The sequence below is a fragment of the Ursus americanus genome, chromosome 17 (genome assembly GCF_024610735.1).
Source record: "Ursus americanus isolate L20-20 chromosome 17, mUrsAme1.1.p, whole genome shotgun sequence".
In the NCBI taxonomy this organism is placed as follows: domain Eukaryota; kingdom Metazoa; phylum Chordata; class Mammalia; order Carnivora; family Ursidae; genus Ursus; species Ursus americanus.
Genome location: NC_142143.1, coordinates 7271976 through 7299810, shown reverse-complemented (window position 1 = coordinate 7299810; position 27835 = coordinate 7271976). Strand labels below are relative to the sequence as shown.

General features: G+C 57.0%; 2 protein-coding genes across 8 annotated transcripts in view; one reads left to right on the top strand and one right to left on the bottom strand.

Moving 5' to 3' along the window:
• Positions 1–13168, top strand: part of ACO2 (aconitase 2) — a 53707-nt gene extending 40539 nt beyond the window's left edge. For both annotated transcript variants that reach the window (XM_045779861.2, XM_045779860.1), the window contains 14 exons: positions 1244–1402; positions 1636–1786; positions 3912–4016; positions 4966–5057; positions 6084–6189; positions 7353–7510; positions 7731–7804; positions 8289–8400; positions 9385–9507; positions 9751–9906; positions 10841–11032; positions 11447–11579; positions 12112–12233; positions 12648–13168. In XM_045779861.2, the coding sequence (XP_045635817.1) occupies positions 1244–1402; positions 1636–1786; positions 3912–4016; positions 4966–5057; positions 6084–6189; positions 7353–7510; positions 7731–7804; positions 8289–8400; positions 9385–9507; positions 9751–9906; positions 10841–11032; positions 11447–11579; positions 12112–12233; positions 12648–12785 (1821 nt within the window). In that variant the 3' untranslated portion in view covers positions 12786–13168. The remainder of the gene's footprint in view (positions 1–1243; positions 1403–1635; positions 1787–3911; positions 4017–4965; positions 5058–6083; positions 6190–7352; positions 7511–7730; positions 7805–8288; positions 8401–9384; positions 9508–9750; positions 9907–10840; positions 11033–11446; positions 11580–12111; positions 12234–12647) is intronic.
• A 1085-nt stretch (positions 13169–14253) lies between these two features.
• POLR3H (RNA polymerase III subunit H) lies at positions 14254–26446 on the bottom strand. Of its 6 annotated transcripts, none has more exons than XM_045779864.2 (8): positions 26397–26446; positions 25992–26121; positions 23591–23687; positions 19398–19508; positions 17743–17829; positions 17228–17291; positions 15585–15786; positions 14254–14571 (listed from the first exon to the last, which is right to left on the bottom strand). In XM_045779864.2, exons 2-8 carry the CDS (start codon positions 26100–26102, stop codon positions 14518–14520), a joined length of 726 nt encoding a protein of 241 aa, XP_045635820.2. In that variant the 5' UTR covers positions 26103–26121; positions 26397–26446; the 3' UTR covers positions 14254–14517. The 6 variants fall into 6 exon arrangements, with proteins under 6 accessions (XP_045635820.2, XP_045635821.2, XP_045635822.2 ...); XM_045779865.2 differs by lacking the exon at positions 26397–26446 and adding an exon at positions 26195–26390; XM_045779866.2 differs by lacking the exon at positions 26397–26446 and adding an exon at positions 26269–26390.
• Positions 26447–27835: the final 1389 nt, after the last annotated feature.

Sequence of the window (27835 nt, the reverse complement as noted above, 5' to 3'; positions counted from 1 at the left end):
TTTGTCCAGGATTTCCTCTCTGTTGGCCTTTTCTCCCCGCCAGCTGCCGTCTTCCTGGCAAAGGAACCAGCCTTCTAGCTGAGGGCAGTCCTGAGAGGCAAGACCCCTCACACCTTGCTGAGTCTGCTGAGAGGCGTGTGTCCCAGGGCAGGGGCCCTGGGGTTTCTGTAATATTCCGTGGATCCTGTCCACCAGGGGCAGACCCGACCATCCGTGGAGCCTTTCACCTCCCTGTCCTCCTTTGCCCTTCCCAACATCCGAGTGTGTGCTACAAAATAATAAACAGAAATACTGCCTCCCCCGGGCACGATTACAGCTTAATACACATGATCTCGTTGAGTTATCACTGTGAGCGCTGTTGGCTACTTCTGTCGATGAGGAAACAGGCCTGGAAGGTGAAGTGACTTGCCTGAGGTCTCACACCTACTAGCAGGCGGTCGGGCTGCGGCTCAGACTGAGGGCCTCTTGGCCGGAGCTTTTCCAGTAACATCCTGCAGCCTCTGGCACCTGGATGGGGGGCAGGGCTGCACTGGGATAGCGGTACCTCCGGAATCAGATGTTTTGGGGAAATGCTCACTGCCAGCACCTTCCCAAGCTGGGAGGAGGCCCTCGATGAAGGAGCCACTGTGAAACCGGAAAGGGGAGGAGGAGGCAGGGCCGCATCTACACGAGCAAGTCACTTCAGTTCTCAGAGCCATTGCAGGCCTCTGGGGTGGGGGAGCGTCGTCCATACTTCTCTCAGTGCAGCAGCAGAAGAGCTCGGCCTGTGCTCCTGTCGGGTCCCCAGTGCTTCCTTGCGGACACTGGAGCCGGGTCCTCTCGTCCCCCCTGAGAAGCCCAGTAGGCACGTGCCATGCCTTAGGCAGTTGGCCACGTGAGATGGGGAGTGGTGTGAGCACTGTAGACAGTCACACATGTCACAGGACACATCGCTGTATGCCTGCTCGTCCAGTTCTCACCGTGATCCTGGGGTCAAGGCAGTGCCGGTGTTCTCAGTACTGTGCTGCAGACACGGACACTGGGGCACGAGGAAGCACTTGCAAGCCCAAGTCAGACAGTCGAGGACTGTCGGAGCTGGTCCGGAGCCCAGGCTCCCTGTCTCTCTTCCAGCCACACTTGAGAGGCCCTGTCCTGGAGGGGTGCCTGGGAATGGCCCAGGGAGCAACTTTGCCGACCCCTTTTGGTCCCTACCTCCGTTCTCTGATGAGGGCTTTCAGGCTGAAGATCTTGGGTTCTTTTTCAGATCATTCTGGAAAACTATGCATACCCTGGGGTTCTTCTGATTGGCACTGATTCCCACACCCCCAATGGCGGTGGCCTGGGGGGCATCTGCATTGGAGTCGGGGGTGCTGATGCAGTGGACGTCATGGCCGGGATCCCCTGGGAGCTGAAGTGCCCCAAGGTGAGGAGTAGGGAAGGGCTTTTTCAGGGGTGGCTGCAGAGGGGTGGTTGGTGGGGAGACATGGGAGCCTGCGAGACCCAGAAGGGATGATGGAATAGTTCAGGCTCCGATCTCTTTGAGAGAGAGGCAGGGGTGAGTAAGCAGGCATGGGAATCCCAGCGGGCAGACCCTTCGGCTGCCTGGTTGGAGCGGGACACACGGTGCCTGTAATTGCTCTCGCTCCACCTCTGCAGGTGATTGGCGTGAAGCTGACGGGCTCGCTGTCCGGTTGGACCTCCCCCAAAGACGTGATCCTAAAGGTGGCGGGTATCCTCACGGTGAAAGGTGGCACGGGCGCCATCGTGGAGTACCACGGGCCTGGTGTCGACTCCATCTCCTGCACCGGTGAGGAGGGCGGGCATGTGATGTGGCACTCGGCCTGTGCTGGGCCTGTAGTTGAGCCATGGAAGCAGTGAATGGCCTTCCCCTGAGAATCCATGCAGTTTGGGGCTTGGATGGACACCTAAAGGTGGGGGGCGGGTATTAATCTAGTCAAGGCCCTCAGTAAACAGAGGAAGAGATGGTGGCTTCCTCTAGGAGGTGTGTGCCTTCTCTGTGGCCATGCAGAGTTAGGGGCTGCACCAGCTTCGGCTGTCATGGCACTGGGCTGCCTTGGGTGATCCAGAAAGGGAATACGCCAGAGAGGACAGAGGCAGTGGTGGGAATCGGGCTTCCTTCACAAAGCAGCCCCATTCCCACATCTTCCCTAGAACCTCACTCATTTCACTTGAATTAGTCTTATCACCACCTGCTAGGCTCCAAGACCAAGTAAGTAGGAGCCGGCCCCTTCTTTTTTTTTTTTTTTTTTTTATGATTTTTTATTATATTATGTTAGTCACCATACAGTACATCCCCGGTTTCCGATGTAAGGCTCGATGATTCATTAGTTGTGTATAACACCCAGTGCACCGTGCAATACGTGCCCTCCTTACTACCCATCACCGGTCTATCCCATTCCCCCACCCCCCTCCCCTCTGAAGTCCTCAGTTTGTTTCTCATAGTCCATAGTCTCTCATGTTTCATTCCCCCTTCTGATTACCCCCCCTTTCTTATCCCTTTCTTCCCCTACTGATCATCCTAGTTCTTATGTTCCATAGATGAGAGAAATCATATGATAGTTGTCTTTCTCTGCTTGACTTATTTCACTTAGCATTATCTCCTCCAGTGCCGTCCATGTTGTAGCAAATGTTGAGAACTCGTTCTTTCTGATAGCTGAGTAATATTCCATTGTATATATGGACCACAACTTCTTAATCCAGTCATCTGTTGAAGGGCATCTCGGCTCCTTCCATGATTTAGCTATTGTGGACATTGCTGCTATGAACATTGGGGTGCATATGGCCCTTCTCTTCACTACGTCTGTATCTTTGGGGTAAACACCCAGTAGTGCAATGGCTGGATCATAGGGTAGCTCAATTTTTAACTTTTTAAGGGACCTCCACACTGTTTTCCAGAGTGGCTGTACCAACTTGCATTCCCACCAACAATGTAGGAGGGATCCCCTTTCTCCACATCCTCTCCAACAATTGTTGTTTCTTGCCTTGTCTATTTTTGCCATTCTAACTGGCGTAAGGTGGTATCTCAGTGTGGTTTTGATTTGAATTTCCTTGATGGCTAATGATTTTGAACATTTTTTCATGTGTCTGTTAAGGAGCCGGCCCCTTCTACTCATCACTCCAGGTGACCTGGCTTCAATGCCTGGGCCCTCAGGAGTGCAGACTTGGAACAAACCTTCCAGGTGGTCCAGTCCCGGCTTCCCTAGGTGCTGCCTCAGTTCCACAGCAGCCCCACAGGGCCCCTGTCCAGCTGGCCCTTGTACCTCTCCAGAGGTGGGGGCTCAGTCTCTTACCTACTACCTTTGGACAGCTCAGTTTGGAAGTTGATAACAGTCCTAGTCCCATGCGCCAGCAACCCCATGAGCTAGTGTCCCGATACAGTCAGGACAGCTGTAAGCCTTACCAGTTCTGTGTGAGGCTCTGTGGTCCAGACAGTGGATGTCCTTCCAGTCTTATTGCTGGAAAACCTGAGACCCAGAAACATTTCCACATAGCACCGTGGTGTGGCTGAAAGGAGGGCAGACCTGGACACCAGGCAGGTGGACCTAGACCTGAATGCCAGCACCTGCATTTGCTTTATGGCATGACCTTGGACCTGAGCCGGTTCGCTCACCTGCAAAATGGCCATAGTAATGGCTGGGCAGTCTGGCCGGGTCAGCCTTCAGTACACGGTGGCCGTCTGGTCTGCTGAGCGGGACCGCAGGCCCAGAACTGGAACCGGGCTGGGAGGGGCTGAATCTTGCGTTCTCTCTGCCCGCCTTGGTTTTAACCCTGGGCCATGAGGGACGAGCCTGCCTGCTGCCACTAGAGGACTGCGTGAGCCGGGTGAAGGTGTGTGTGCACACACATTGGGTGTGTGTGTGGGACCCATGCCCAGCCGCTCTGGCCACCTCACAGGCTCTGTTTCTCTACAGGTATGGCGACGATCTGCAACATGGGGGCAGAAATCGGCGCCACGACGTCAGTGTTCCCTTACAACCACAGGATGAAGAAGTACCTGAGCAAGACAGGCCGGGAGGGTGAGCCGGCAGGACAGTCGTGTTGCGTGGAGACCCTTGAGCTAGACCTTTCCCTTCGGGGCAGGGGTCTTTAATCTCGTGTTTCCAGACTGACTTCAAAGGCCCTGAGAAGCCCCCAAAGGGGTGTGAAAAGTTATGTGTGTGTGTGCGTGTGTGTGTGTGTGTGTGGTACTGTTTCTGAGTAGGGTGTCTGCGGCTCCAACAGCTTCTCGAAGGGCCTGGCATCTAAGTTTGAGATACTTCTGCCTTGGGATTGGAATTTAGTTCCACCTGAAAGGGTTTTTGTGGTCTGGTCCCTGGTGCCCCCTACAGGAAACTCCAGAAAGGACACGGTTCTTCTGTTTATTCCTGCCCAGTAGGAGGAAAACATTTGGAACCAGAACCACTTTCTCCCCCACAATTTCCCTGAGGTTCCAGCTTGGCTTCTTCGAAGCTCAGAGGAAGAAACAGGGCCTGTGGGAGGGATCATTGGAGCCTCTGAAGGGAGGTGAACAGGGGTGGGTGGTGGAACCAGAGGCCAGGGGTCATGGGGAGAGTTTATCCAGTAGCTTCCAAGCGCTGAGCACATGGAGTCCTACCTGGCAGTCCCGTCCCTCTCTCTGTCAGGTACCTTCTCCTTGAAAATGCAGTGCTTCTCACCTTCAGGAAGCCCTCCCTGGCTCTGAACGTCAGTTGTTCCTGTAGCATATTGTCACTTCCAGCTCCTTGATAGCTCCTTCGTTAGATTGCGTGCTCCCGGAGGGCAGCTGTTTCCATTGTTCCTTTGTTTGCTCGGTCAGTGCCCATGGCCCAGCTTATCAGGTGCCAGGGAACTGACTCGGATGGATGGCTGTGTGGATGGATGGATGGATGGATGGATGGATGGATGGATGGATGGATGGTCAGATGGTCGGTATCATGACCAATTTCTGTCCCACATGCTTTAATCTCCCTCCCTTATTGGTTTCAGACATTGCCAAACTAGCTGATGAATATAAGGATCACTTGGTACCTGACCCTGGCTGCCATTATGACCAGCTGATTGAAATTAACCTCAACGAGGTGAGGAAGGCAGTTGGGTCCAAGGAATTTCTGAGGGTGGGGTGTCCAGTTCGCATTTGGGGACTTCTAGGGGGCTCTGCCTGCACACCCAGCAGGGTAGTTGGGCCTTTGGTTCCCCAGTGCTCCTGCAAACTGCTGCCCAAATCAGGTTGCAGTTGGGTGGGAGACGCGGCTGGGGCTGGTCATTCAGAAACTGGCGCAGTTTGCCTCCACCTCGGCGTTAGCCGAAGCCAAGATTTTGCCCTGGAGTTTGCTTTGTTGTCTGAGTTCAGAGGTCATGGCCCAAGATTCCCAGGCCTGGGCAGGGTTTGGCACCCTGAGACCTGCAGACCAGAGTGAGTGTCTGGAAGGCCGGAGGAAAGGCAGGCTGGAGGAAAGGAAGCAGCCGAGTAGACTGGTTGAGGGTTTAGTCCCTGAAGCCAGTCTTCATGAGTTCAAATCCTAATTCCTGACCCTGCCAACTTAAGCCTGTGACCTTGAGCAAGTTCCTCAGCCTCTTTTAGCCTCACTTCATCAAGTGGAAAATCTCAGGTGGCCGTGGGACTTGAATGTGCTAATTCACGTGTAACAATTGGGCACTTGTGTTGAGAGCTGTGTGCAGGCGCTTTGCTAAGTGCTTTGCATTTATTGGTAAGTATGACCACAGACGAAGCACCTGGCTTTAAGTTTATTTTTGTCCTAAGATTGATTACAGAGCATCACAGCGTCAGAGACTGTGGACTCTTGACGCTGATGTGCTTCATGCATTCCATGCTCTTGCCATCTCCTACTCTGTGACCTCGAGCGAGGCACGCCATCTCCTCCATCTGCACAGTGGAGACAACAGGAGCCTCACGGGGTCGGGGGGATCCTGGGGCTGGTGCATGTACAGTGCCCACCGCTCACGTCTTTCATGGGTTTGAGCTAGAAGTTGGCTTCCCGGGTCCTCTGTGAGGACCTGGGGGAGTGGGAGCCATGGAGCCTCTGGAGAACAGTCTAAGATTTCCACGCTCTACAATTTGTTCTCTCCCCTTTCTGTTTCTTCAGCTGAAGCCGCACATCAATGGGCCCTTCACCCCTGACCTGGCTCACCCTGTGGCAGAAGTCGGCGCCGTGGCCGAGAAGGAAGGATGGCCTCTGGACATCCGAGTGGGTGAGTACCTTCCACCCTGTCGGCTTCACAGGCTGCGGGACCGGGGGGCCTGCCCAGGGCTGTACACGCCTGCCCGCGCTCACAGTGGGCCACTTCCTAAAGGTACCAGGCGCTTTCTGAAATAGTTTGTTTCTTCTTTGTGGCTTTTTAAAAAAGTCACTTTTTCTTGGTAAAAATAAATATGTGCTCATTGTAGCAAATATTCACAAATGAATTTTTAAAGCTCTTCTTAACCCCCAGCCAGAAACCAGCTCGAGGAGCGCCTGGAGGGTTCTTTCTGCGGATGTGTACATGTTGACGTGGGTACTTTTGTTTTACAAACATTTCCTCAGCCCAGCCCCGTCGCCTGATTTCCGTTCACATGCTTTACGTATACGGGCACGCTGACATGTCATTATGACTGGCACCCGCTCTTGTCACCGGATAGTGTGACTGGACGTGGACCATGCAGCCAGGTGGCCTCGGCTTGAATCTGGCTCGGGTACCACAGAGCTGGGGGACCCTGAGCAAGTTACGTTACCCACCTGTGCGTCAGTTCCCTGTCTGGAAAATGAGGGCAATACTGTGTTTACCTGTAAATGTTGGGGGTGGGGGCGAGTTAACGCACGCAAAGAGCTTTCCGCAGTGTCCGGCATGAACAGTGCTGCGTAGTGTGTCACCCTCCACAGTTGAAGCAAATGTGAAAAAACGGTGGTGGTTTCATCAGAAGCAAATTGCTCTACTGATGAGTGAGACTGTCTTGAGGTCTATCAATAATATGTCATCCAGTCTTTATTGATGTTTTGCATAAGTATCAGAGACTTTAAAAAAACAATTCTTTTTCTCCCTGATGATAAAGCAGTCAAAAAAAGAGAGAATACTCAAAAGTATAAAAGAAGAAACTTACTGTCTCGTAATAGGCCTGAGCCAGCCGTGGTCACTGTCGGTGTTCTGGAGTGAGCCCTCCGACTCACTCCACTGGCCACATCGTCTTCCCCTGAACGGCTGGGCCATGGAGCAGCCCATCTTGTGTTGTGAGGAGGTTGGACTGCTTCCAACTGGTGTCCGTTAAGAACAGCCCCAGGCCCAGCACGGTTGGCAAACTCTTGACCAGGTCTGGGTAGTTGAGGTCAGGTGGAGACCTCTGGTCCTGACCCCTGGCCCCACCGCCCACAATGCACCAGGTCTGATCGGCAGCTGCACCAACTCCAGCTATGAGGACATGGGGCGCTCGGCAGCCGTGGCCAAGCAGGCGCTGGCCCATGGACTTAAGTGCAAGTCTCAGTTCACCATCACACCAGGCTCTGAGCAGATCCGTGCCACCATTGAGCGGGACGGCTATGTGAGTGCCCACACGCCCTGCCCCTGGCTCCCCCTCCCCACCGCTGAGCAACGTGGCTTCGGGCAGGACAAGCCATAGCCTTGTCAGCTGGGGCGGGTACAAGATCCCCCGCAGCTGCCCCAGGGTTCCAGAACGGCTCTTCATCACTCAAGCTGCTGACCCACCCTTGCCAGTCAGCCACCAGCCTACCCCTGACCTTTCCCTGTCCTCCTCTCTGCAGGCACAAGTCCTAAGGGAAGTGGGCGGCATCGTCCTGGCCAATGCCTGTGGCCCCTGCATTGGCCAGTGGGACAGGTAAGAGGTGCACCTTTGATAGGACAGCCCGTTGTGGCCTGGGGTCCAGAGCCCCAGATATTGAGGGGAACTGTTACTGGGTGGAGAGAAGAGATTCAGCCCCAGGCCTCCAGCTTCAGGGGCTGCTGCACACTAGAAGACTTTTCTAGGACGGACTGGAAAGTGGGGCTGGAAGTAAAGAGGAAGGAGCAGCCAACTGGCTGAAGCCAGATGCAGCCAGGGGCTCTGATGGAGCCATTTGAACGGAGGCAGTGGCCCCAGGTCAGGAAACTCAGGCCTTGGGCTGGGCTCTACCTGCCTTATGTGCGGTCCAAGCAAACCTTCGTGATCTCCCAGGCTCCCTCCTGCTCTGTATGCGTGAGTCCCAGGGAGGAGGTGGCTGTTCCAGGGTCTTTCCATTTCCCCCTCCTCTGTCATAAGCCAGGCAGGACGGGCTTGGTGACAAGGGCAGACACGCTTAACCTTGTCTCCTCTGACCTGGCAGAAAGGACATCAAGAAGGGGGAGAAGAACACAATCGTCACCTCCTACAACAGGAACTTCACAGGCCGCAACGACGCAAACCCTGAGACCCACGCCTTTGTTACGTCCCCAGAGGTGAGCCTGCCTGGCCAGGCCGTGGCCCAGGACTGCCTCTGGGGTCCTGCCCCTGGCTGGTCGGTGGGGAAAATGGAGCCTGGGGCAGGCGTCTGACTCTATGGGGCTCCTGAGGGAGGGTTGGTGTCGCAGAGCAAGGGGTTGTCTGGGTGGAAACCAAGAGCCACAGGCCTCAAGCGTCACGCCCCCTCGGTGCTCCCTGTCTGGCCCCCTCACGGCCCAGGAGTCTGAGGTGTTTGTTGGCCACAGTTAGGTCACGAGCCGGAGCTTGGAATCTCCGCCCGAGACAAAGGGCAGCTCTGCCTCTAGCCAGTCGTATGGGCTTGGCCAAGTCCCTGTCCTCCTCTGTGCCCCAGGATCCTGTCAGGATTGCATGAGCGAGGGCGGAAAGCACTTGCGCCGTCTCAGCCCGGAAGGCGGCCTCCGTTAGGAACACCCCCCGTGCCAAGTGCTCTGGGGCTCAGTGGGGATTCCGCCTCAGCCATTGTCAGCACACGGCCAGTCTTTCTTGACCTTTTATTTTTAAGTAATCTCTACATGCAGCGCAGGGCTCGAACTCACAACCCCGAGACAGAGTTACATGCTCTTCTGCTGAGCTGGCCAGGCGCCGTTTCTTGACTTTAAATGAGTGTTCCAGAAATACTTTTGTTTGCTAAAAATGACTGAAGAGGTGGCGCTTCCTCCCATGTCTTCAGCTGCCCATTTAGGAACATTTTTGTCACAGCAGCGTTTCTGTGCCGGGCCGCAGCGCATGCCTGTGAAGGGAGGAGACTACCCTGAGGAAGGCACGGGGGTCTAGGCCAGTGGCCTGCACCCCCAGAGACGTTCTTACAGCTTTGGCCTCTGTGGGGGGGACTTGCGTGTGGAGAACTTAGCTGTACCTCTGCTCCATTGTCCGTTTCCATCTAGGCTTCTGCTGGGGGGTGGGGGGCAGGGATGGGAGTGGTGTTTGCTCCTAACCAGCAGTGGCCACCTCCATTCCAGATTGTCACAGCCCTGGCCATTGCGGGCACCCTCAAGTTCAACCCAGAGACTGACTTCCTGACAGGCAAGGATGGCAAGAAATTCAAGCTGGAGGCTCCGGACGCAGACGAGCTTCCCCGAGCGGTGAGCAGGCGCTGCCACCCTGTGCTCTGAGCCGCTGTGGCGCTACGACACTCCTGCCCGGCATGCCCGCGGCCGGCCCCTGCCCCTCCTGGGCAGGTGGGATGGCACTGGGAATGGGAATGAGGCAGCTCCGTGCACTGGAGGAAGGCGGGGGTGGGGGGGAGGGGGGCTTCCTTCTACAAGAGCCTGTCCTCGTGGGGACTGAGGACTGGGCACCCAGCATGTCCCGATCTCCTCCTGCAGGAGTTCGACCCTGGGCAGGACACCTACCAGCACCCTCCCAAGGACAGCAGCGGGCAGCGAGTAGATGTGAGCCCCACCAGCCAACGCCTGCAGCTCCTGGAGCCTTTTGACAAGTGGGATGGCAAAGACCTGGAGGACCTGCAAATCCTCATCAAGGTCAGCAGCCGGGGGGCGGGGGGGCGGAACTGCCCGGACTGCCAGGGCCCCGCCCTCAGCAGCAGGAAGGGCTGGGGCGCCAGTGGGGAAGGTCAGGCCTGCGGCGGGGGCAGGGAGGGAGGTCTGGCTGTAGAGGAGCCGGGGCAGGCACAGCCCAGTGTCCCTTTTGCCTCCGCCCCGTGCCAGGCCGAGCTGGATCTGGCCAGCTGTGTTTGGGGCTCTCGGCCATCGGCAGCTGCTGGTGAGGGCCACCTGCAGTGGCCACGGGCCGTGCATGCAGCACAGGGAGGGCAAGAAGGGCACCAGGTCTCCACGCCTCTGGCTTGACCACACAGGCTCCAGAAGCCATGGGTTCCCCTGCTCCCACGGTTGGGCATTGGTTGGTCTGGCCCGTGTTTGGGAGCTGACTAGAACAACCAGCCTTTGTGGTGTGGCCAGAGGCCTCAGACCCATGTCAGGCATGAATTGCTGTTTTCTAAGGGTTTTCAGGCAGTGGCAGCCAGTATTAAGCCCACGTGATAGATAAAACTGGTCACCAGCCAGGATCAGGACCCATCCTCGGGCTCCTCTGGGTTCCGCATGAGGCCTGTAGCTGGTCTTCCTGCCCGGGCGTCACTAGCCTGGGGGCCTAGTTCTGAAGGGTGAGTGAGCAGACCTGCCTGTCCAGCCTCTGCCCCATGAGTGTCCTGTCCCGGACAACTTACTGAGCAGCCCAGGGCCCTTGAGGGGCGCGGGACGGTCTTGCCTGAGCCCTTGTGGTCAAAGTGTGGCAGGGCCGGGGCAGCGGACTATGTGTCCAAAGCCAGACCTGCTGCCCTTGTCACCTTTCCTGGGTCGCAGTTGCTGGGCCTGCTGCCAGCCTCTAGAGGACTTCTCCCTTCGTCTGCCTTTCCTGCACTGTGCCCTGACCTCCGTCCTCTCTCACCTACCCAAGGTCAAAGGGAAGTGTACCACCGACCACATCTCAGCCGCCGGCCCCTGGCTCAAGTTCCGTGGGCACCTGGACAACATCTCCAATAACCTGCTCATTGGCGCCATCAACATTGAAAATGGCAAGGCCAACTCCGTGCGCAATGCCGTCACTCAGGAGTTTGGTCCTGTGCCCGACACTGCCCGCTACTACAAGGTGGGTTCCAGTTGGTGGGGACGCAGGGAAGGGGTGCTCTCCCCCCAGGAGCCCACACCAGTAGCTCTGCAGTTGAAGGGTGCCCTGGTGCCATGGGGGCAGTCCTGTATCACCCTCCTCATACCCTGTTCTGATCCCACTCTGGCCTTCCCCCAATGCCTGCCTCTGTCCTGAGCACTGGTAGGTAGGTGGCAGCTCCCCATGCCCCTTGCAGAGAGTCAGGGCCCTCGTCTGATCCCCTCCATCCCCTCAGGGCCTGATTTGGGCCTGATTCACCTCTGATTTCACCAGCCCTTGGGGAACAGGTAAGGAGGGGCCTCTCTAGCCCCTTGACCTGTGAACCTCAGGAAGCCCAGGGACAGCAGGCAGGGGGCCACTGTCCTCTCCCTCATAGCCTCCTCACTTGCCTGACAGAAACACGGCATCCGGTGGGTGGTGATCGGAGACGAGAACTACGGGGAGGGCTCGAGCCGGGAGCACGCAGCACTGGAGCCTCGCCACCTCGGGGGCCGGGCCATCATCACCAAGAGCTTTGCCAGGATCCATGGTAAGGTGGAGCCGGGTCCAGCCACATCCACTTCCCCTCACTGGCAGTCCACGGTCACCCAACCTGCTGGTGGCCGAGTCAGGCCTGGAGCCACACGCCTGGCTCCCAGGCCGTGTCCACAGCTCCCGTTTTCCACCACAGTCTCTGCCCCTTCTGAGTTGCTTTGAGTCCGAGGCCCACAGCTTCCCAAGATGGGAACTTGCTTCCAAACTTGCAGACCTAAGCAGCCGAAATCCAGGGCACATGCTCAGAGGATTTTCTCACTGTGAATGTCTGTCGGGAAGGCCAGTGGAGACCCAAACCAGCATGCTTGCATAGGCTCAGGCAGAAGGTAGCCCGTTACTGGGAGTGTAGCCACCCTGGTCCTTGTAGTTCTGCTCAGAGTTGTCTCCAGAAGGCAGGACCAGGGTGCCTCTCCCAGAGCCCTCGCTGGGCTTAGAAAAGGAAGCTCTTAGGCTGATGAGGCTCCCTGTGCAGAGAAAGGGGTACTGGCCCTGCCCTCTAGGGACTCAGTGTGCCCTCTGCCTTCTAGAAACCAACTTGAAGAAGCAGGGCTTGCTGCCCCTCACCTTCGCTGACCCAGCCGACTACAATAAGATTCACCCCGTGGACAAACTGACCATCCAGGGCCTGCAAGACTTCACTCCTGGCAAGGTCGGGGGGGCCAGGGAAGGAGGGCGGGTCAGGGACAGCCACCTTGCTTCCCCTCTTTCTACACCCACTTCTGGTCCCACTTGCTCCTCCTCCCATGAGCCTTTGTTTCAGCTGGAAGGGCCCTTAAATTCTCTAGGCAGCCCCCTTGGAGGGAAGGAAGTGCCTTCCCAGAGACAAGGGTGGAGCCAGCTCAGGCCCCACTCATTAGCTCAGGCTTAGCACTCAGGCCAACAGCCCATGCAGAGCAGGACCCTCTTGGCCCTGGAGTTAGGCCATCCGGGTCTTATTGCGACCGCCCATGCCCAGACCTGGGCTAGAGCTTGGTTTGCCTGCTGGCCTGACCTTCACCCTGAGCGGGCCCCACCTTCGTGACCATGTTCCTAAGAGCCTCTCCCCTCCCCCCACCCCCTGCAGCCCCTGAAATGCATCATCAAGCACCCCAACGGGACCCAGGAGACCATCCTCCTGAACCACACCTTCAATGAGACCCAGATCGAGTGGTTCCGTGCCGGCAGCGCTCTGAACAGAATGAAGGAGCTGCAGCAGCACTAGGGTCCAGCTCCACACCCTGCGGCCTGCTCCTCGGACCGCCCCGTCCCCGTGCAGTCTGCGCGTCGTCAGACCTGGATCCGCCCCATCCAGCCATGGCTTCCTGCTCCGAGACGGTGCCGTCGGGCCTCCTGGCCGCCCTGCCCCCAGCCCGCCGAGTGACCCACGGTGGGGTGGGGGGGGTTCTGAAAAGAATGTTCCAGCCCCCTGCCTTCCCACTTTTAGTCTGATTCAGATCTTGAGCAGCTCCATTCAACTGTATTTATTTTTGATGACAAGACTCCCATCTAAAGTTTTTCTCCCACCTCATTTCACTGGTGGTTCAAGGATTTTAAAGAAACTTTTGCTCTTGCGAGGAAAATAAGAATCCAAACTCCGTCACTGTCCCTGTGTGAGTGGTGGTGTCTGTACCGTTACCGACTCCAGGGCTCAGGGTGGGTCTCTGTAGCCAGTGGGCAGAGGCTCCCGCTAGCCACGCCGGGAAGGACACGTGAGATGGTGGCCTTCCCACATCTTACCAGCCCCACCTTCCTGCCCCCAGGGCAGCCCCCCCCCATTGCTCCCCAGCAGCTGCACAGCTCCCCTCGTGTGGCACCTCCCTTCCTCTGGGCATGGAGTTAGCCCTCCAGGCACCCTGGGAGGGGGGCAGACGGCTTCTTAGAGTCCACCTCGCTCAAGGCCATGGCTTGTCCCGGACGAGCACCGTCCCCTGCCCCACAGCCCACATCGTCCTGCAGCTGCCCCCTCCCCCTGGAGCACCCTCCATGGGCAGGACCTACCCCCGCCACCTCCTGTGCCCCGGGGCCTGTGCGAGCAGAAAAGGCCAGAGCAGGAGGCGGGCTCCGAGGAGGGCCCTTCCTCAGCACAAGACTTGCCTGACAGAAACACCGTGTCCAGTGGGCGCCCTAAAACAAGCCCGCGGGTTCTGCGGAAGTGAGTGAAGAAGAGGCAGGAGGAATCTGGCAAAGCCCTTCTGCTGAATCAGCAAGGTGGTGTTTGCCCTCGTCCAGGATCTGACGTCACCAGCAGGCCCACAGAGTGTTCCTGGAGTGGCCGGGGTCTGAAAGGGACCACTGTCCTGCTGGGGGCCGGGAACGGGAGGAGAACACCACAGCTGGTCACCAGCCCAGACCTTGGGCCACCTAAGCCCACCGTCTCCACTTTCCTGACGGCGCTGGCCTGGCTGAGTCCAGGCCCCACCTTCCAAGTGCTGGTGGGGAAAAAGGCAGTTGTCCCTAAAAGGTCAAGTCAAGACTTGACAACAACTAGCAGCTACCCCAGGCCAGCCTCTCACTCTCAGTTACTTTAGGGAGCCACCAAGCTTAGCCCAGAGCCCAGCCTGAGGCCAACACTCTCTCAGCCTCCAAGTCCTGCCACGGGGGGAGGTCACCTGCAGGAGCGAACTGGGGAGAGAAAGGACATGCAGTCCCAGCTGTGGCAGGTCGGTGACCTTAGATCACGGAGACAAGGGTGGCTCCTCCCTGACTGATGCTGCCTTTATTCAATGTCTGTGCTGTTGCTGAAACGCAGAAGTCTGGAGGGACACTGGGACTCGGGGGTGGCTCCAGCAGGAGCAAGCCCAGGATGGCAAGGAGGGGACAGTCTGGTGGGGCACACGCTCTGCTCCTCGGCATCTGTGGAAGCGGCTGTGGTCCTCGTGGACAGCTGCACCACCTTCCCCAGGGCTGGGGTGGGGTCTGCTGGACTGGCCCAGGTCCGCCGTCGAGGCCCAGGGCTAGCTGCTGGTCCACCAGGAGAGAAGGCCCAGGCCTGGCTCACTGATGGATCCCTGCCAGGGGGAGAGAACAAGCACATTCCATCTGCCTTCAGGGCTTGAGCCATCTTGGGGAGGCAGAGGGGCCCACCCCTCCGGGCCCCCCGCAAAGGGAATAGTGGAGCAAGAACACGCCAGCCAAGAGGATGTGGGGAAATCCAGGGGTCACCCCAGCAGTGTCCCAGCTGGCACCTGGAACACACGGCCCAGCTCCCCTCTCCCGAGGCCTCTGAGGAAAGCGCTGGTTCTCTAAGGGCATGGCCCCTTGCCTCAAGGCCTCAGCCAGGTCAGGTTCCCTTCCTCACCCCCAGGCCTGCCCAAACACGGGCACCGGCAGGCCAGGGCTGGTAACGCTCTCTGTCCTGCCAGGAAGGCCTAGTGCCTGCACCGCAGCCTCCAAATACATGCAGGGGGGATGCCCTTGGCCGCAGGTTTTTGACAAAGCACAGCGGCCCCACGCACACCACCTGCAGCACACATTATACCAGGAGACCCTACTAGCAGCCCCGGAAACGTGTCCTACTTTGCCCTGCATCGCAGTCCCTTCATGAGGGTAGAAGACAGAGGCAACCCCAGTCAGATCTGGTCGCAGCTCCCCTGCCACCCCACACGCCGCCCGATCAGGTATGGGAGCAGCCCTGATGAAGGGTCGCCCCTCCCCGAAGCCCCATCCTTGTGCTCGGGGCTTCGACCCGCTCCCAAGCCCCTTCCTTGCTTTCTCTCTCAGCCCCTTATTGGCAGCCGGGTCCCCCCGCGTGGGCTCCAGGCCTCTTGCCGCCAGCAGGCTGACTCCCTCCCTCCCCAGCGCCCGCTGTCATGCCCCGGCCTCCGAAACAGGCCCCCCAGGGAGAAGTGACGGCCTAAGAACACATCAGGGACATGCGCCCTGACCTGCGGGATGAGGGGCTCCAGGCAGGGAAGCCCAAGTCAACACCCTAGGAAGCTGCCCCCCCCCCCCCGCTCCCCTGCCTGAGTTCTCCCACCACATCGCTGCCCCTGGTTTCGGCCGCGGCGTCAGCGCAACTCACCACGAGCGTGTATGGAGCCTCCTTCTTCGGCAGCTCCTCGCTGGAAGACGTGGCCTCGGCCGAGCTGGGCCCCGTGGGGGACGTGTCCACAAAGCTCTCATCCACCACCCGGAAGCGGATCTCCTCGCCGGTGTCCATGTACAGGTCGTGCGCTCCTTCCTCTGTCTCGTACTCCCACACCCACACCTGCTCTGCCTCGTCGCTGGGCGGGGCGCGGGGTCAAGGCAACAACCGAGTGGGTTGGCGGGGGTTCCTCCCCCGGCACCTGCCCCCAGGAAAATCCGATCCTAGGATGAGATCACCTTGGCTGGGGTGTCAAGAAGCAGCCCACCATGTGCAAGAGGCAAGGCCGGGCAAGATCTGGGCCCCACCGGGAAAAGCGGGAACGCTGGGGACCACAGGCCCCCCCCAGCCTGGCACGGCAGCCAGGCGGGCACACACATCCTCGGGGCACCAGAACAGGAAGAAGGCTCACGAACACAGCGAGCCCCACCTCCTGAGGCAGGAATGATGAAGGCCTCTTGCTGCCCAGGGTCCCCTCCCTGCCAGCTCTGACTGGGCCTGTGTGTCCTCTCAGGCCAACTGCCACGGTCAGACTTCCGCTCCACCGGTCGTGACCCAGGCCAGGCCCAACCTCTGCGTCTCGGGTCCCCTTGCCCTTGCAGGGCTGTGGTGAGGAGGTACTAAAGCAGCGCCCCCGGAAAGTGCTTTCCATGGGACTGCATGGGGCCGCACCGTTGGTCCTGGAGGGCTAGCTAACACTATGCTCTGTTCTCCGCACAGCGCGACTCCACACCCCCTTCCACCTGTGCCCCATGAAAATGGCCAGCACGCAGCGCAAGGACTTGCCCGGTGTTCAGGAGGACAGACCCGGCAGATGCAAGGTCACCTGCCTGAGGGCCCATGGCCAGCGAGAGGCCAGCGGGGCAGGACCAGGCTTTCTGACAAGCCCTGGCGCCAGGGACAGGCCCCGCCAGCGCGCTCTGATGAACCAGTGAGGGCAGCACTCTGGAAGTCTCCAGCAGCCCACACTGAGGAGCACAGCGCCCTCTAGTGGCGCTCCCGCGCAGGGTCTGGCCTCAACCCAGTGAGCCACGTCCCCCACTGGTCCCCGTGGACACGGTCCTGACAAGACAGGGTCCCTTCCAGGGAGCAGTCTCAGCGAGGACCCCCAGAAACAGACAACCCCAATGCAACCAGGCAAGGGCTGGGGCAGGGCAATGGGGATAGCCAGCAGAGGGAAACAACCCAGCCCAGGACCAGGCACAGTCAAGCCCTCAGATGTCAGCCAATGGTATTGTCTGCATAGCAGGGAAGCAGGGAGGCGAGCCAATCAGGGCAAACCTCTCCAAGGAGGGGATCTCTGAGATGACCCCTGAGAGGACAACCGAAGCAAAGTGAACAGCACACCACCTACAGAGCACGAGAACCCAGACATAGGCACAGGCGTGGGGACGCCCCGGTCAGCATGGGAGCATGGGCAGCTCAGCACTTCTGAAGCACAAGTGCAGGCGGGGGGGCGGGGGGGACCGGACCCAGAGGTCAGTTTCAGATCACAGGCCCCAGGGTCACCCCAAGGAGCAGGGACTGCCCTTTGGAAAGACCTAGCTCCCCTGTGACCCACTTTAACCTTGGGAGGATACAACTTGGCCGGCTGCTGCAGCGACTCTGGGGGGATGAGAATGTCATCGAAGAACCCTAGAGAGACTGGAACACATGAAGAAAGTGAGAGCATGGGACAAGGGCAGTTGTCGCCGTGGAAATCTGAGTCCCCCAACCCCCACCTCGGAGCCCCACACCTCTGCCTATGCCACTCAGCCACCAAAACCTGGGGTGGACACCACACAAAACAGGGACCAGAGGGTGCCTGGGACCCCGAGCCCCCTCACCAGCTGCTGTGCCCGCCCCGAGGTCCCGAGTTAAGGCCTCCCGGGGAACCCCACAGCTGGCCACGGCCTTCACTGTTCCGTGAGCACGAGGGGGCTGTGTGTTGCCCTCACTCACCAGCTTCCCTGACAGCTCAGGGCCTTCTGCTTCTGTATCTGACCCCTCCCCTGACCATGTGGCCGAGCACAGAAGCTGAAGGGAGGCCTGCTGGCCTGGCCACTTGCCCCAACGTGCTCCCAGGCTTCGTGTGAGGAGCTGGGGCCACCATTACCGTGTACTCCCTCCGGGCTGCAGCCTTTGATCTTGCCAATCAGAATCTCATCCAGGAAGGGATGGAACACCACATAGCGAAAATGGACTGGAAGCGAAGGAAGAAAGTCAGCGACGAGCAGGCACGTGAGGGACGGCTGCTCTGGGGCAGCCCCAGCTTCCCAGTGTTGACCGCACTCGCCAGCCCGCTGACCCGGAGGCCCTGCAGCTATCCCCCCGAGTCTGCTGGGCACTCCATACGCAGTCCCCCGTGGGTCCAGACCCACCAGCGGAGCTGGAGGGACCCACACCCCGTCCCCTGCAAGGCCACAGCACAGCCCCCATAACAGGCCAACAGCAGTGGCCCTGGAACGGAGGGCTCGCCCCCAAGCCCACCCGACAAGTCACTCCTGAACCCAGATTCTGGGCCACGGATGACTCCAAAGTCAATTCCACCCTTCCTCTAGACTCACTCCCTTAAGTTCTAGAAAGGGCAGAAGTAACGCAAAAGGGAGCCAGTTCGGAAACAAGTTGCCCGTCTCCCCCTGATGGGAAAGTTTGCCCCAGGCAGAGCTCTGACCTGGAACAGGATGTTAAAAACGTCCTGAAATGGAGGGGGGCCATGGAGAGGCAGAGGCAAGAAGCCAATAAAAATGCCTCTGTGATTCTCAGGCCCTGCCCTAGGTGGTCCCCACTCAGCAGACCCCCAGGAAAATATCAGGTAAGGTTTGTGCCCCCATCACACATGGACCCCCAGACCTGGCAGAAGCCATTACCTCATCACTCCTGCCCCTGACAGCCCCAAAGGGGTGACCAGCACTGGCCTGAACACCGCCAGAGCTAGAAAATAACCGTGAGGCTACGTCCTGCCGGTCACACGGTGCCCATGGCGACCCACTCGTGTCAGTCGTCACGCCTCCCAGCTGTGAGGATGGGGAAGCGGCTCAGAGGGACTGCGTAACCTGCTCACAGCCACACAGCTCTTCGGCCCTGTTTTCTCACGGGAAGACTCCAGGTCTTTCTGGACACCCAAGCAGGGCCACAGGGTGGACTCTGCCTTCCTCGGACAGGTGTCGTCCCTAGACACAGGCTTCCGTCACCAGCACCCTCAGCTGCTTGCTCTGCCAACACTGCCCTACGGCCAGGAGGGCCGACGGGGCCCCCAGCGCCCTGCCAGGCTGCCTCTCCGTGGCCCCACTGGGCAGGAAGCGTGAGGCAGGAAGAGGGGGCAGCTGGTATCCCCTCCCTCCCTGTGGCCAGAGCCTCATGCTGACCTTGCGGAGAGCAGATGAGGGCAGCCAAGGGTCACTCATCCACAGGATGGAAAAACCCTGTCCCCCATATGACCCAACGCTCAGTTCAACTTAACAAATCCCCGCAGAGCCTCTACCGAGTCTGCGCCAGGGCCGGTGTGGGCAGCGGGCTTCCAGGGCAGATAGCACGCGGGCTCGTTCCCAGGGAGCTCCGGTCTGGAACCACCACACATGGCGGCCAACGCAGGCGCTATCGGCAGATGATGCGTCAGCACGACGTAGTCTGCCCGCGGAACGGAATATTATGCAGGCTTAAAAAGGAAGGGAGTACAGACACCGCCACAATATGGACGAAGCTCAGGGACGGGACGCTACGTAAAATAAGCCAGTTACACAGGACCACACACCGTGTGATTCCACTTACACAAGATGTCTAGAATAGGCAAATCCAGAGCCAGAAAGTAGATCGGTAGCTGCCAGGGGCTGGGGGCGGGGAGCATGAGGAGCGACTGCTGACAGGTACAGGGTTGCTCTTCTGAGGTGGGGAAAATGTTCTGGAATTAGATCGTGGTGACAGTTGCAGAGCTGTGAATATCCTAAAAGCTACTGAATGGTAAGCTTTAAAAGGGTGAATTTTATGGCATGTAAATGAGATCTCCATTAAAAACGAAAAGGAGGCCACAGACCAGCGGGAGGGCCAGCCAGGCCAGGGCCGTATTTGCAGCCACCTTCCAAGAGCCCCACCTCAAGTTCCGGGGTGTGTGGTGGGCAGACGGGAGCCGGGAAAGCCAACGAGGATGCGTCTGCAGGACCAGTAAGAGGAAGACCTGCTCTCAGGGGCAGGCTCGGGCCAAACCTGTCCCAGGAGAAGCAGCGCTGCCTCGGGATGTAGTGAGTTTCCACAAAGGGTGGACGCTAGATGGTCCCACCTATATGAAGTACCCAGAGTCATCACACTCAGAGACAGAAAGTACAACGGTGGTTTCCAGGGCCCTGGAGCAGCGGAGATGGGGCGTGAGTGCTTAAGAGGGGCAGAGTTTCAGTTTGGGAAGATGAAAAGGTTGGTGGCGTTACACAGCAATGACCGTACTTGATGCCACTGAACTGGGCACTAAAAATGGTTAACATGGTAAGTCTCATGTTACATGTATTTTATTGCAACCAAAAAAATGAAAACAGAGCAAAGCAAACGGTGGGCATGAAGAGTCCGCTCTGGAGCTCCGAGCAGGGCAGGGGTGGTGGCACAGATCAAGAGGGGCTTCCCCAGAGAGGCCAGGTCCGGCCGGCTTGCGGGGCAAGGGGATCATGGGACTGGTGTCACGTCCAAGTACCCTAAGTGACAAGAGCTGAGGCTGGACACCTGGGCGCAGTGTCACAAGTCACAGAGCTGACATCTTGAGAGCACTTATGCCTGAGAGAGGTGAAGGGATCCGGCCTGGGGAGAAGGAAGTGCAGCAAGCGAAGAGCCCTCATCGCAAAGGGGGAGGCCTGGTGCTGAGGCCTCCTTTCGCACGCCCTGGCCGCAGCCCTGGGTGAGGCAGTGGGGTGAGGGGGGAGGCAGGAGAGGAGCCCAGGGTGGAGGATCAGCCTTGAAGCGTGGCGATGGAACCCCACGACAGAACACCGCGCCTGCACGGCGCTTTGCAGACCACAACGAGCTTCACAGCTCCAAGTGCTGACCCCATTTTACAGAAGAGGAACCTGAGGCCAAGACAGGCGGAGTTACCTGCTCAAGGTCCAAACCCTGGCAGGGGGGTGGGGGGTGGGCAGAGCCAGAATTCAAATCCGGGTCCACGTGACATGCCTCACCCAGGGCTCTAATCCTCACACCTCATTCCCAAGGAAACAGGGGCCCAGGATGGACTGGGGATGTGGGGACAATGAAAACCAACAGTGGAAATCTTACACCAACCGGCAGAAACAACCAAATGAAAGAACGGAATTTCCTTAATTTTAACTTTTTCCTCCCAGCTTTCCTTGAAGCTCTGCTGCCTCTTACCAGTCGTCCTCTGGACAACCGTCTGAAGGCAGGGACTGGGCTCAGCTCAAGGGCAACCTTCTCCGTAAACAGAGGCCCTGTGGTCTTGTTTTCATGTCACCGTTTTATTTTTCTGCTAAATGCTCCTAGTGCGTACAGATTCAGCCTGTTTCCTAGGGCTGTCCACAGAGCGTGGTAACATCTCCGTGAACTAATTAAGTCTCTGGATTCCTGGACACAGACACCAGGCAGCCTCGTGGCACCTTCTGGAATGCTCGACATCTCTGTATCCAGAGGCTGACCAGGACGGGCTAGCGCAGGGCTCCTCACACTTGGCCTTGTGCGAGAAGCACCTGGCTCCTTGTTAAAGTGCAGTCTGCGGGCTCACCTCCAGAGACTGTGATTCAGCAGCTCTGAGTGCCTAGCCGATGGCAAGCTGCAGGCCTACACTCTGATTAGCCCTGAACCACCTCAGTGCCCCCTCACCCCACCCTCTGCTTCTTCTTCTTTTTTTTTTAAGATTTTATTTATTTATGTGACAGAGAGACAGCCAGCGAGAGAGGGAACACAGCAGGGGAGTGGGAGAGGAAGAAGCAGGCTCCCAGCGGAGGAGCCCGATGTGGGACTCGATCCCGGAATGCCGGGATCACGCCCTGAGCCAAAGGCAGACACTTAACGACTGCCCTACCCAGGCGCCCCCCACCCTCTGCTTCTGATTTGGCTGGGTCCAGGGAGGAGAGAGAATGCCCCACTCCCTCCCGGAGAATCCTAGCCAAGGTGACCGGCCCTCTAAACATCCAGGTCTGGTAACCAACCTTCCCTTCTCTTCCCAGGGTGCACACCCCTTTGCTATGAAGACTGCAGCTCCTCCCATGAAAAGGGGGAGTCTATTTTCCCATCCCTTGAGGCCAGCCTCAGCCATGTGACCTGCTCTGGCCAATGGGATATAAGCAGAGGCTTGTAAAGTTGCATGTACGCTGTCGGCACTGTGGTGCCCACTCTCCCCAGCGGAGATGAGACCACGTGCAGCAGAGATGAGCCGTCCCGTGAGGACCCCTCCTCCCCACTAACCAGTCTCCCAACCACCCGACACATGAGGCCATCCGACCCCACCCAGCCCTGGATAGGCCAGCCCCAAAGAACCCGTTCAGTGGATGCACAGAATTAGGAGAAACAGTTCAAATCAACGAGCCACTGAGCCCTCGCTATGTGCCAAGGACCCATCCTAAGACCTTCACAGGTATTAGTTTAGTATTCTCGCAATAGTCCTATAATATAAAATCTACTGTTAACTACATTTTATAGGCAAGGAAACAGGCACGGGGAGATTACATATTCTGCACAGGGCACGGCAAGTAAGTGGCCAAGCTGGGGTTTGAATCCAGAGGCTATACTTAATCATTATGTCCTAGTGCCCCTCCAAGTCCCCCACCCTCAACCAGCCTCCTCCCCAAGCGACAGATGCACTTCCCTTCTGCTCTCCACACTTAAAAATATTTTATTTTTATTTAAAAAATTTTTTTAAAGATTTTATTTATTTATTTATTTGACAGTGAGAGAGACAGCCAGAGAGAGAGGGAACACAAGCAGGGGGAGTGGGAGAGGAAGAAGCAGGCTCACAGTGGAGGAGCCTGATATGGGGCTCGATCCCAGAACACCGGGATCACGCCCTGAGCCGAAGGCAGATGCTTAACCACTGTGCCACCCAGACGACCCCCCAAAATATTTTATTTTTAAGTAATTCCTACACCCAACAGGGGTCTTGAGCTCACAACCCTGAGATCAAGAGTCACACACTCTACCGACTGAGCCAGCCAGGCACCCCTGCTCTCCACTTTTAACCCAGCAATGACGACTCCAAGTGCCCTTACCTGTCTGGCCACCCCCCAACCAGACTGAGCAATCTGAGGGCCAGGCAGAGCAGAGCTCAGCAATAAACGAGACTGCCACAATCTCAGAGCCGGAGAGGCCTCCAGATTCACCTTGTCCAGGGCACCTGGCCCTGTCATGTAGTGACAGACTCTGAAATCAGCTCTTCATCTCAGGGTCGTGAGAGTGAGCCCTGCGTCGGGCTCCACACTTGGCAAGGAGTTGGCCTGAGATTTTCTCCCTTTCCCTCTCCCTTTGCCCCTCCCCGCATTCGCACATGCACACTCTCCCGAGCTCTTTCTCAAATAGATGAACAAATATAATCGTTAAAAAAAAAAAGAATCACCTCATCCACGTTTCTTATAGATGAGGAAACCAAGGCCCAGACGGGGGAAGATTCTGCTCACTGCCACCCAGTCAATTCCTGGCAGAGTCAGGACTAGGCCTCTGGTCTCCCAATCCCTAGACCAAGATTCCCACAACCAAAAACCAAACCCCAAGAAACCCAATGCCAAAGAGGAAAGGGCAGGCCGCCTGGGTGGCTTAGTCAGTTAAGCATCTGCCTTTGGCTCAGGTCATGGTCTTGGGGTCCTGGGATGGAGCCCCGCATCAGGCTGCTTCTCCCTCTCCCTCTGACCCCCACCCCCCGCTGTGCTTTTGCTCACACATGTGCTGTCTCTCAAATGAATAAATTCTCTCTCCAATGAATAAATTATTCGAATGAATAAATAAAAATATGTTAAAATAAAAAAAGAGGAAAGGGCACCCACCTTTCGTGTGCGATGCGCCGTCCCCTGGGAACACGTAGGCATCCTCCAGCTTGGTGATGTCAAACAGACAGATGCAAAGCCCAACGTTGTACACGACCTGTGTGCACCCCCCCCCCACCATGACACTGAGGCCCGGCTTCCCAGCATGCTCTCCTGAGACCCTCACCGCCCAGGGCAGGTGTAATTATCCCCATCTGACAGCCAGAAATGAGTTGGGGCACTGTCTGAGGTAACCACCGTACAGGGCCCCTGAAGGATCTGGAGCTCTGGAAAGAGCAGGGCCTTTGTGACAAGGCAGACCCAGGTTACAGTGCCAGTTTCAACATCCACTGCGTGACCTCCAAGGTCGCGTCTTCGAGCCTCAGTTTCCCTCTTATGCAAAAATGGACCTAACAGGCTGCAGGTTTGTTAAATAAAGACAGAAAATGGATGTGAAGTCCCTTGCCAGTGTCTGGCTCAAATGCTAGAAGTAATAACAGTCAACCATGGATCACTATTAGTCAGGATCATTGACAACCAGGGAACCCTGGTTTAAACCTCCACTTCGCAGAGTCTCCAGGTCCACGCTAGAGATCACAGCTCAGTGAGTGTCAGAGTCCCAGCTAATCCCCATTCTGCTCACAAAGTTTGAGACACACAGCCGTGGCCACAGGGACTGAGGCTGGCAGAGTGACACATGGCCAAGGCCCTCAGACTAGGCAGACAGCATCCCATGCCCCCATCCCCACCCCACAGTGCTCCAAACACTGGCCTGCATGGTGTCACCTTATCTGCCACCCGTGTCATCACCAACCAATTACAGACCCTGCAGGACTGTTCAAGGATTAGCAAGAAGCTCAGAGAACTCAGGGTCCAGGCCAGACCTCACCACAATGAGGCACAGAGTCTGGTGGCTTTGGCAGCACAAGATCTGTGCCCTTGGCCGGACCATGGACCTCTTCTGTGCAGCCTCCTCTCAAATGACTCAAATACAGAAAACTCGTCTCAACAGGTCACTGAAGGACCCAAAGGGACTACATTCCCTTCTTGGACTTTTCACACCTTCTCCACGATGCTCACACTTCATTCCTCCACAGACCCCCTGACCTTCTACCTCACAAAGTAACCGGAAGCCATCCACTAAGGACTTTATGAATTCTCTCCACCAACAACCCAACAACTCCCCAGATCCATACACCTCCCTTCTATGACCTCAGCCTCTATGGAAGGGACTGGCCTCCTGTCTAAAGCCAACCAACCTTCCTCTTGTTGGCTCCTTCTCAGCCTATCACCTCCTGCTATTCTACAGATGAAGACCAATACAGCCATGACATCCTGCAGGCCCCGTGCAGCTTGGCTCCTGCCACCTTTCCAGTCTGCCCTCCCCTCTCTTCCTCTGCCAGCTTCTTCCATGTTATGATGGGTGAAATATTCCCTCCTGCCACAGGGCCTTTGCACATGCTGTTTCCTTTGCCTACCCACTTTTCTCCCTGCACAGCCCTCTCTCACCCTCAAAAATGAATCCCCTAGTTACTCTTAAGCATCATCTCTCAGCTCAAGCTCAAATGCCACATCCCTAACAAAACTGCTTTCTACCTCATTGTAGACAGAGATCTCCTTCATTCCACAGACTTGTGAATGCCTGTCCTTCACAGCACCTACCTAACTTGTCATCACATACTCAACTACGGCTCCCTCTCATTCATATTTGCTTTCCCCTGCACTACAGGGCAGAACCTTGTCTGCTTCATTCATTCAACAATTATGGAACATCTGCTGTGTGCCAGGCTCTGGCTAAATATGAGGGTACCATGTGGGGAAGAAGACAAAGGTCCCTGCCATGATGGAGCTGGAAAGAAAAACCATAACCATCTAAGAAGGAAAGACTAATATGACATAGAGTAACTGAGGGAGGGTTACTATAGAAAAGGCAGTGGGAAGACCACAGACTAGCTGTCACTAAGGCATGCAGGGCTAGCATATAAAAAGCGCACAAATACTTTTCTGCTGGAATGAATGAATCAACCTTCTGAAGGTTAATCTAAACCACTGTCCATCTTCACAAGAACAGTGTGCGGTTGGACAGCCATTATTACTTCCATTTTACAAATGGAAACTGAGGCCCAGAGGGGGTAAGTGACCTGCCCCAGATTGCAAAGTAATCCGGCAGTGTGGGATCTAGCATTTCCCAGTTACCATGGCCTTTTTCAAACCCAGTTTCTTTTTTAACTCCCTCTAACATCCCATGGCCAGGAGGATTACCCCCATCCCATGTACAGGTGAAGAAACTGAGTTCCGAGACGTTAAGCTACTTGCCCAAGGCCAAGGTTTGGCACGACCAAGGCCAGGCCTGCAGCGGGCAGATGGGCTGTGCTGGGCCCTCCAGTGCCAACGCCTGTCAGCGAGCCCGTCGGCCCAGTACCTTGTTGGCCAACTTTTTGTTCAGCTCCTCGGCAATGGAGTCGTTGAGCTTCCTCTCAAACTGCCATGGGGGGATCCGCACAGTGTCCACCATCTCCACCAGGACGAACATCCCGGCCGGCGTTGGGGCCCTGGGAATGTGAGGGTCAGTCACGCACCGTCTGGGGCCGAACCCCCTCCGCCCCGTCCCAATCGCTGAAACACCTCCACCACCACCAAGGCCGGGAACAGGGCTGCGCGGTAGGGCGCCGGGTACCCCGTGCGGGGTGTGCTCAGACCCTGCAAAGTGAGGAAACTGAGGCTCAGCGGGAGAGGCCCTCGCTCCAGTGGGAGGGGTGAGAGCACCCGCCGCACGACCGCGCGCTGCCCTGCCTCGCGCCGCGCTCCACGCGCCGGGGCCACGCACCACGCTCCCACGCGCAGCTGACTTAGGGCGAGATTCCGAATCCCGTCGCTTCCGGAGAACAGACCAATAAGAAGCCTTTGCCCGCCCCCTGACGTGACGCGGAGCGGTGAGGTGCGGGGCCTCCCCTTCTGCCTGGGCGGAGCCGTCAATCCTCCAACCGCGCTTCCTGGTTGCTAGGCGACCTGGGTGCATTCCAGACTTCACCCGCCTGGCGAGTGCTATACTCTCTTCTTCCCGGTCTCAGGTGTGCCCTGCGCCCCGCAGCCAGAGGGATCCTCTCAAAAGCCGGCGCAAGATGCTTAGACCCCTCAGTACCCTGGAGGCGGGAGAATTAACTGGAAAGGGGCAGGCGGGACCTTTATGGGGTGATAGAAATATTTCGTATGGGGGCACCGGGGTGGCTCAGTGGGTTAAGCGGCTGCCCTCAGCTGAGGTCATGATCCTGGGGTCCTGGGATCAAGTCCCGCATCAGGCTCCCTGCTCAATGGGCAGCCTGCCTCTCCCTCTCCACCGCCTGTGCTCTCTTGTGCTCGCTCTCTCTCTCTCTCAAATAAATAAAATCTTAAAAAAAAAAAAAATGATGGGGCGCCTGGGTGGCTCGGTCATTAAGGGTCTGCCTTCGGCTCAGGGCGTGATCCTGCCGTTCTGGGATCCAGCCCCACATCAGGCTCCTCTGCTGGGAGACTGCTTCTTCCTCTCCCACTCCCCCTGCTTGTGTTCCCTTTCTCGCTGGCTGTCTCTCTGTCTGTCAAATAAATAAAATCTTTTAAAAAAATTGAAAAAGAACCTATTAAAAAAAAAAGAGTTTCCTATCTTCTTCTAGGGGTGGGTTACACAGATGTATGCAATGGTCAGGGGTGCCTGGCTGATTCAGTCGGTAGGGCATGCAACGCCTGATAACAGGGTTGTGAGCTCAAACCCCACGCTGGGTATAGAGATTACTTAAAATTAAAATCTTTAAGAAAAACCTCATCATACTCAACAGTTAAGATCTTTGCATTTAATTGTAGGCAGATTACATCTCAATTGAAAAGTGGTAATAAATTGGGACCAAAAACAACCTCAGTAGCTTCCCACTAAACTAATAATAAAGTCCGAAGCTTTGAAGCACCTGGCTCTGGCTTGGTTGTGGAGCCTGTGACTCTTGATCTCCAGATTGTGAGTTCAAGCCTACACCTTGTAGAGATTACTTAAAATAAATAAATAAATTGGGGCGCCTGGGTGGCTAAGTCAGTTAAGCATCTGACTTTGGCTCAGGTCATGATCTCAAGGTCCTGGGATAGAGGCCTGTGTCGGGGATTCTGCTTGTCCCTCTCCTTCTCCCCCGCCCTCCCCCTGCTGACTCACACTCTCTCTCTCTCCAAAATAAATAATAAGTATCTTAAAAATAAATAAGTCCAAACCCTTATGATAGTTCACAAGGCCCGGCAGGGTCTTGC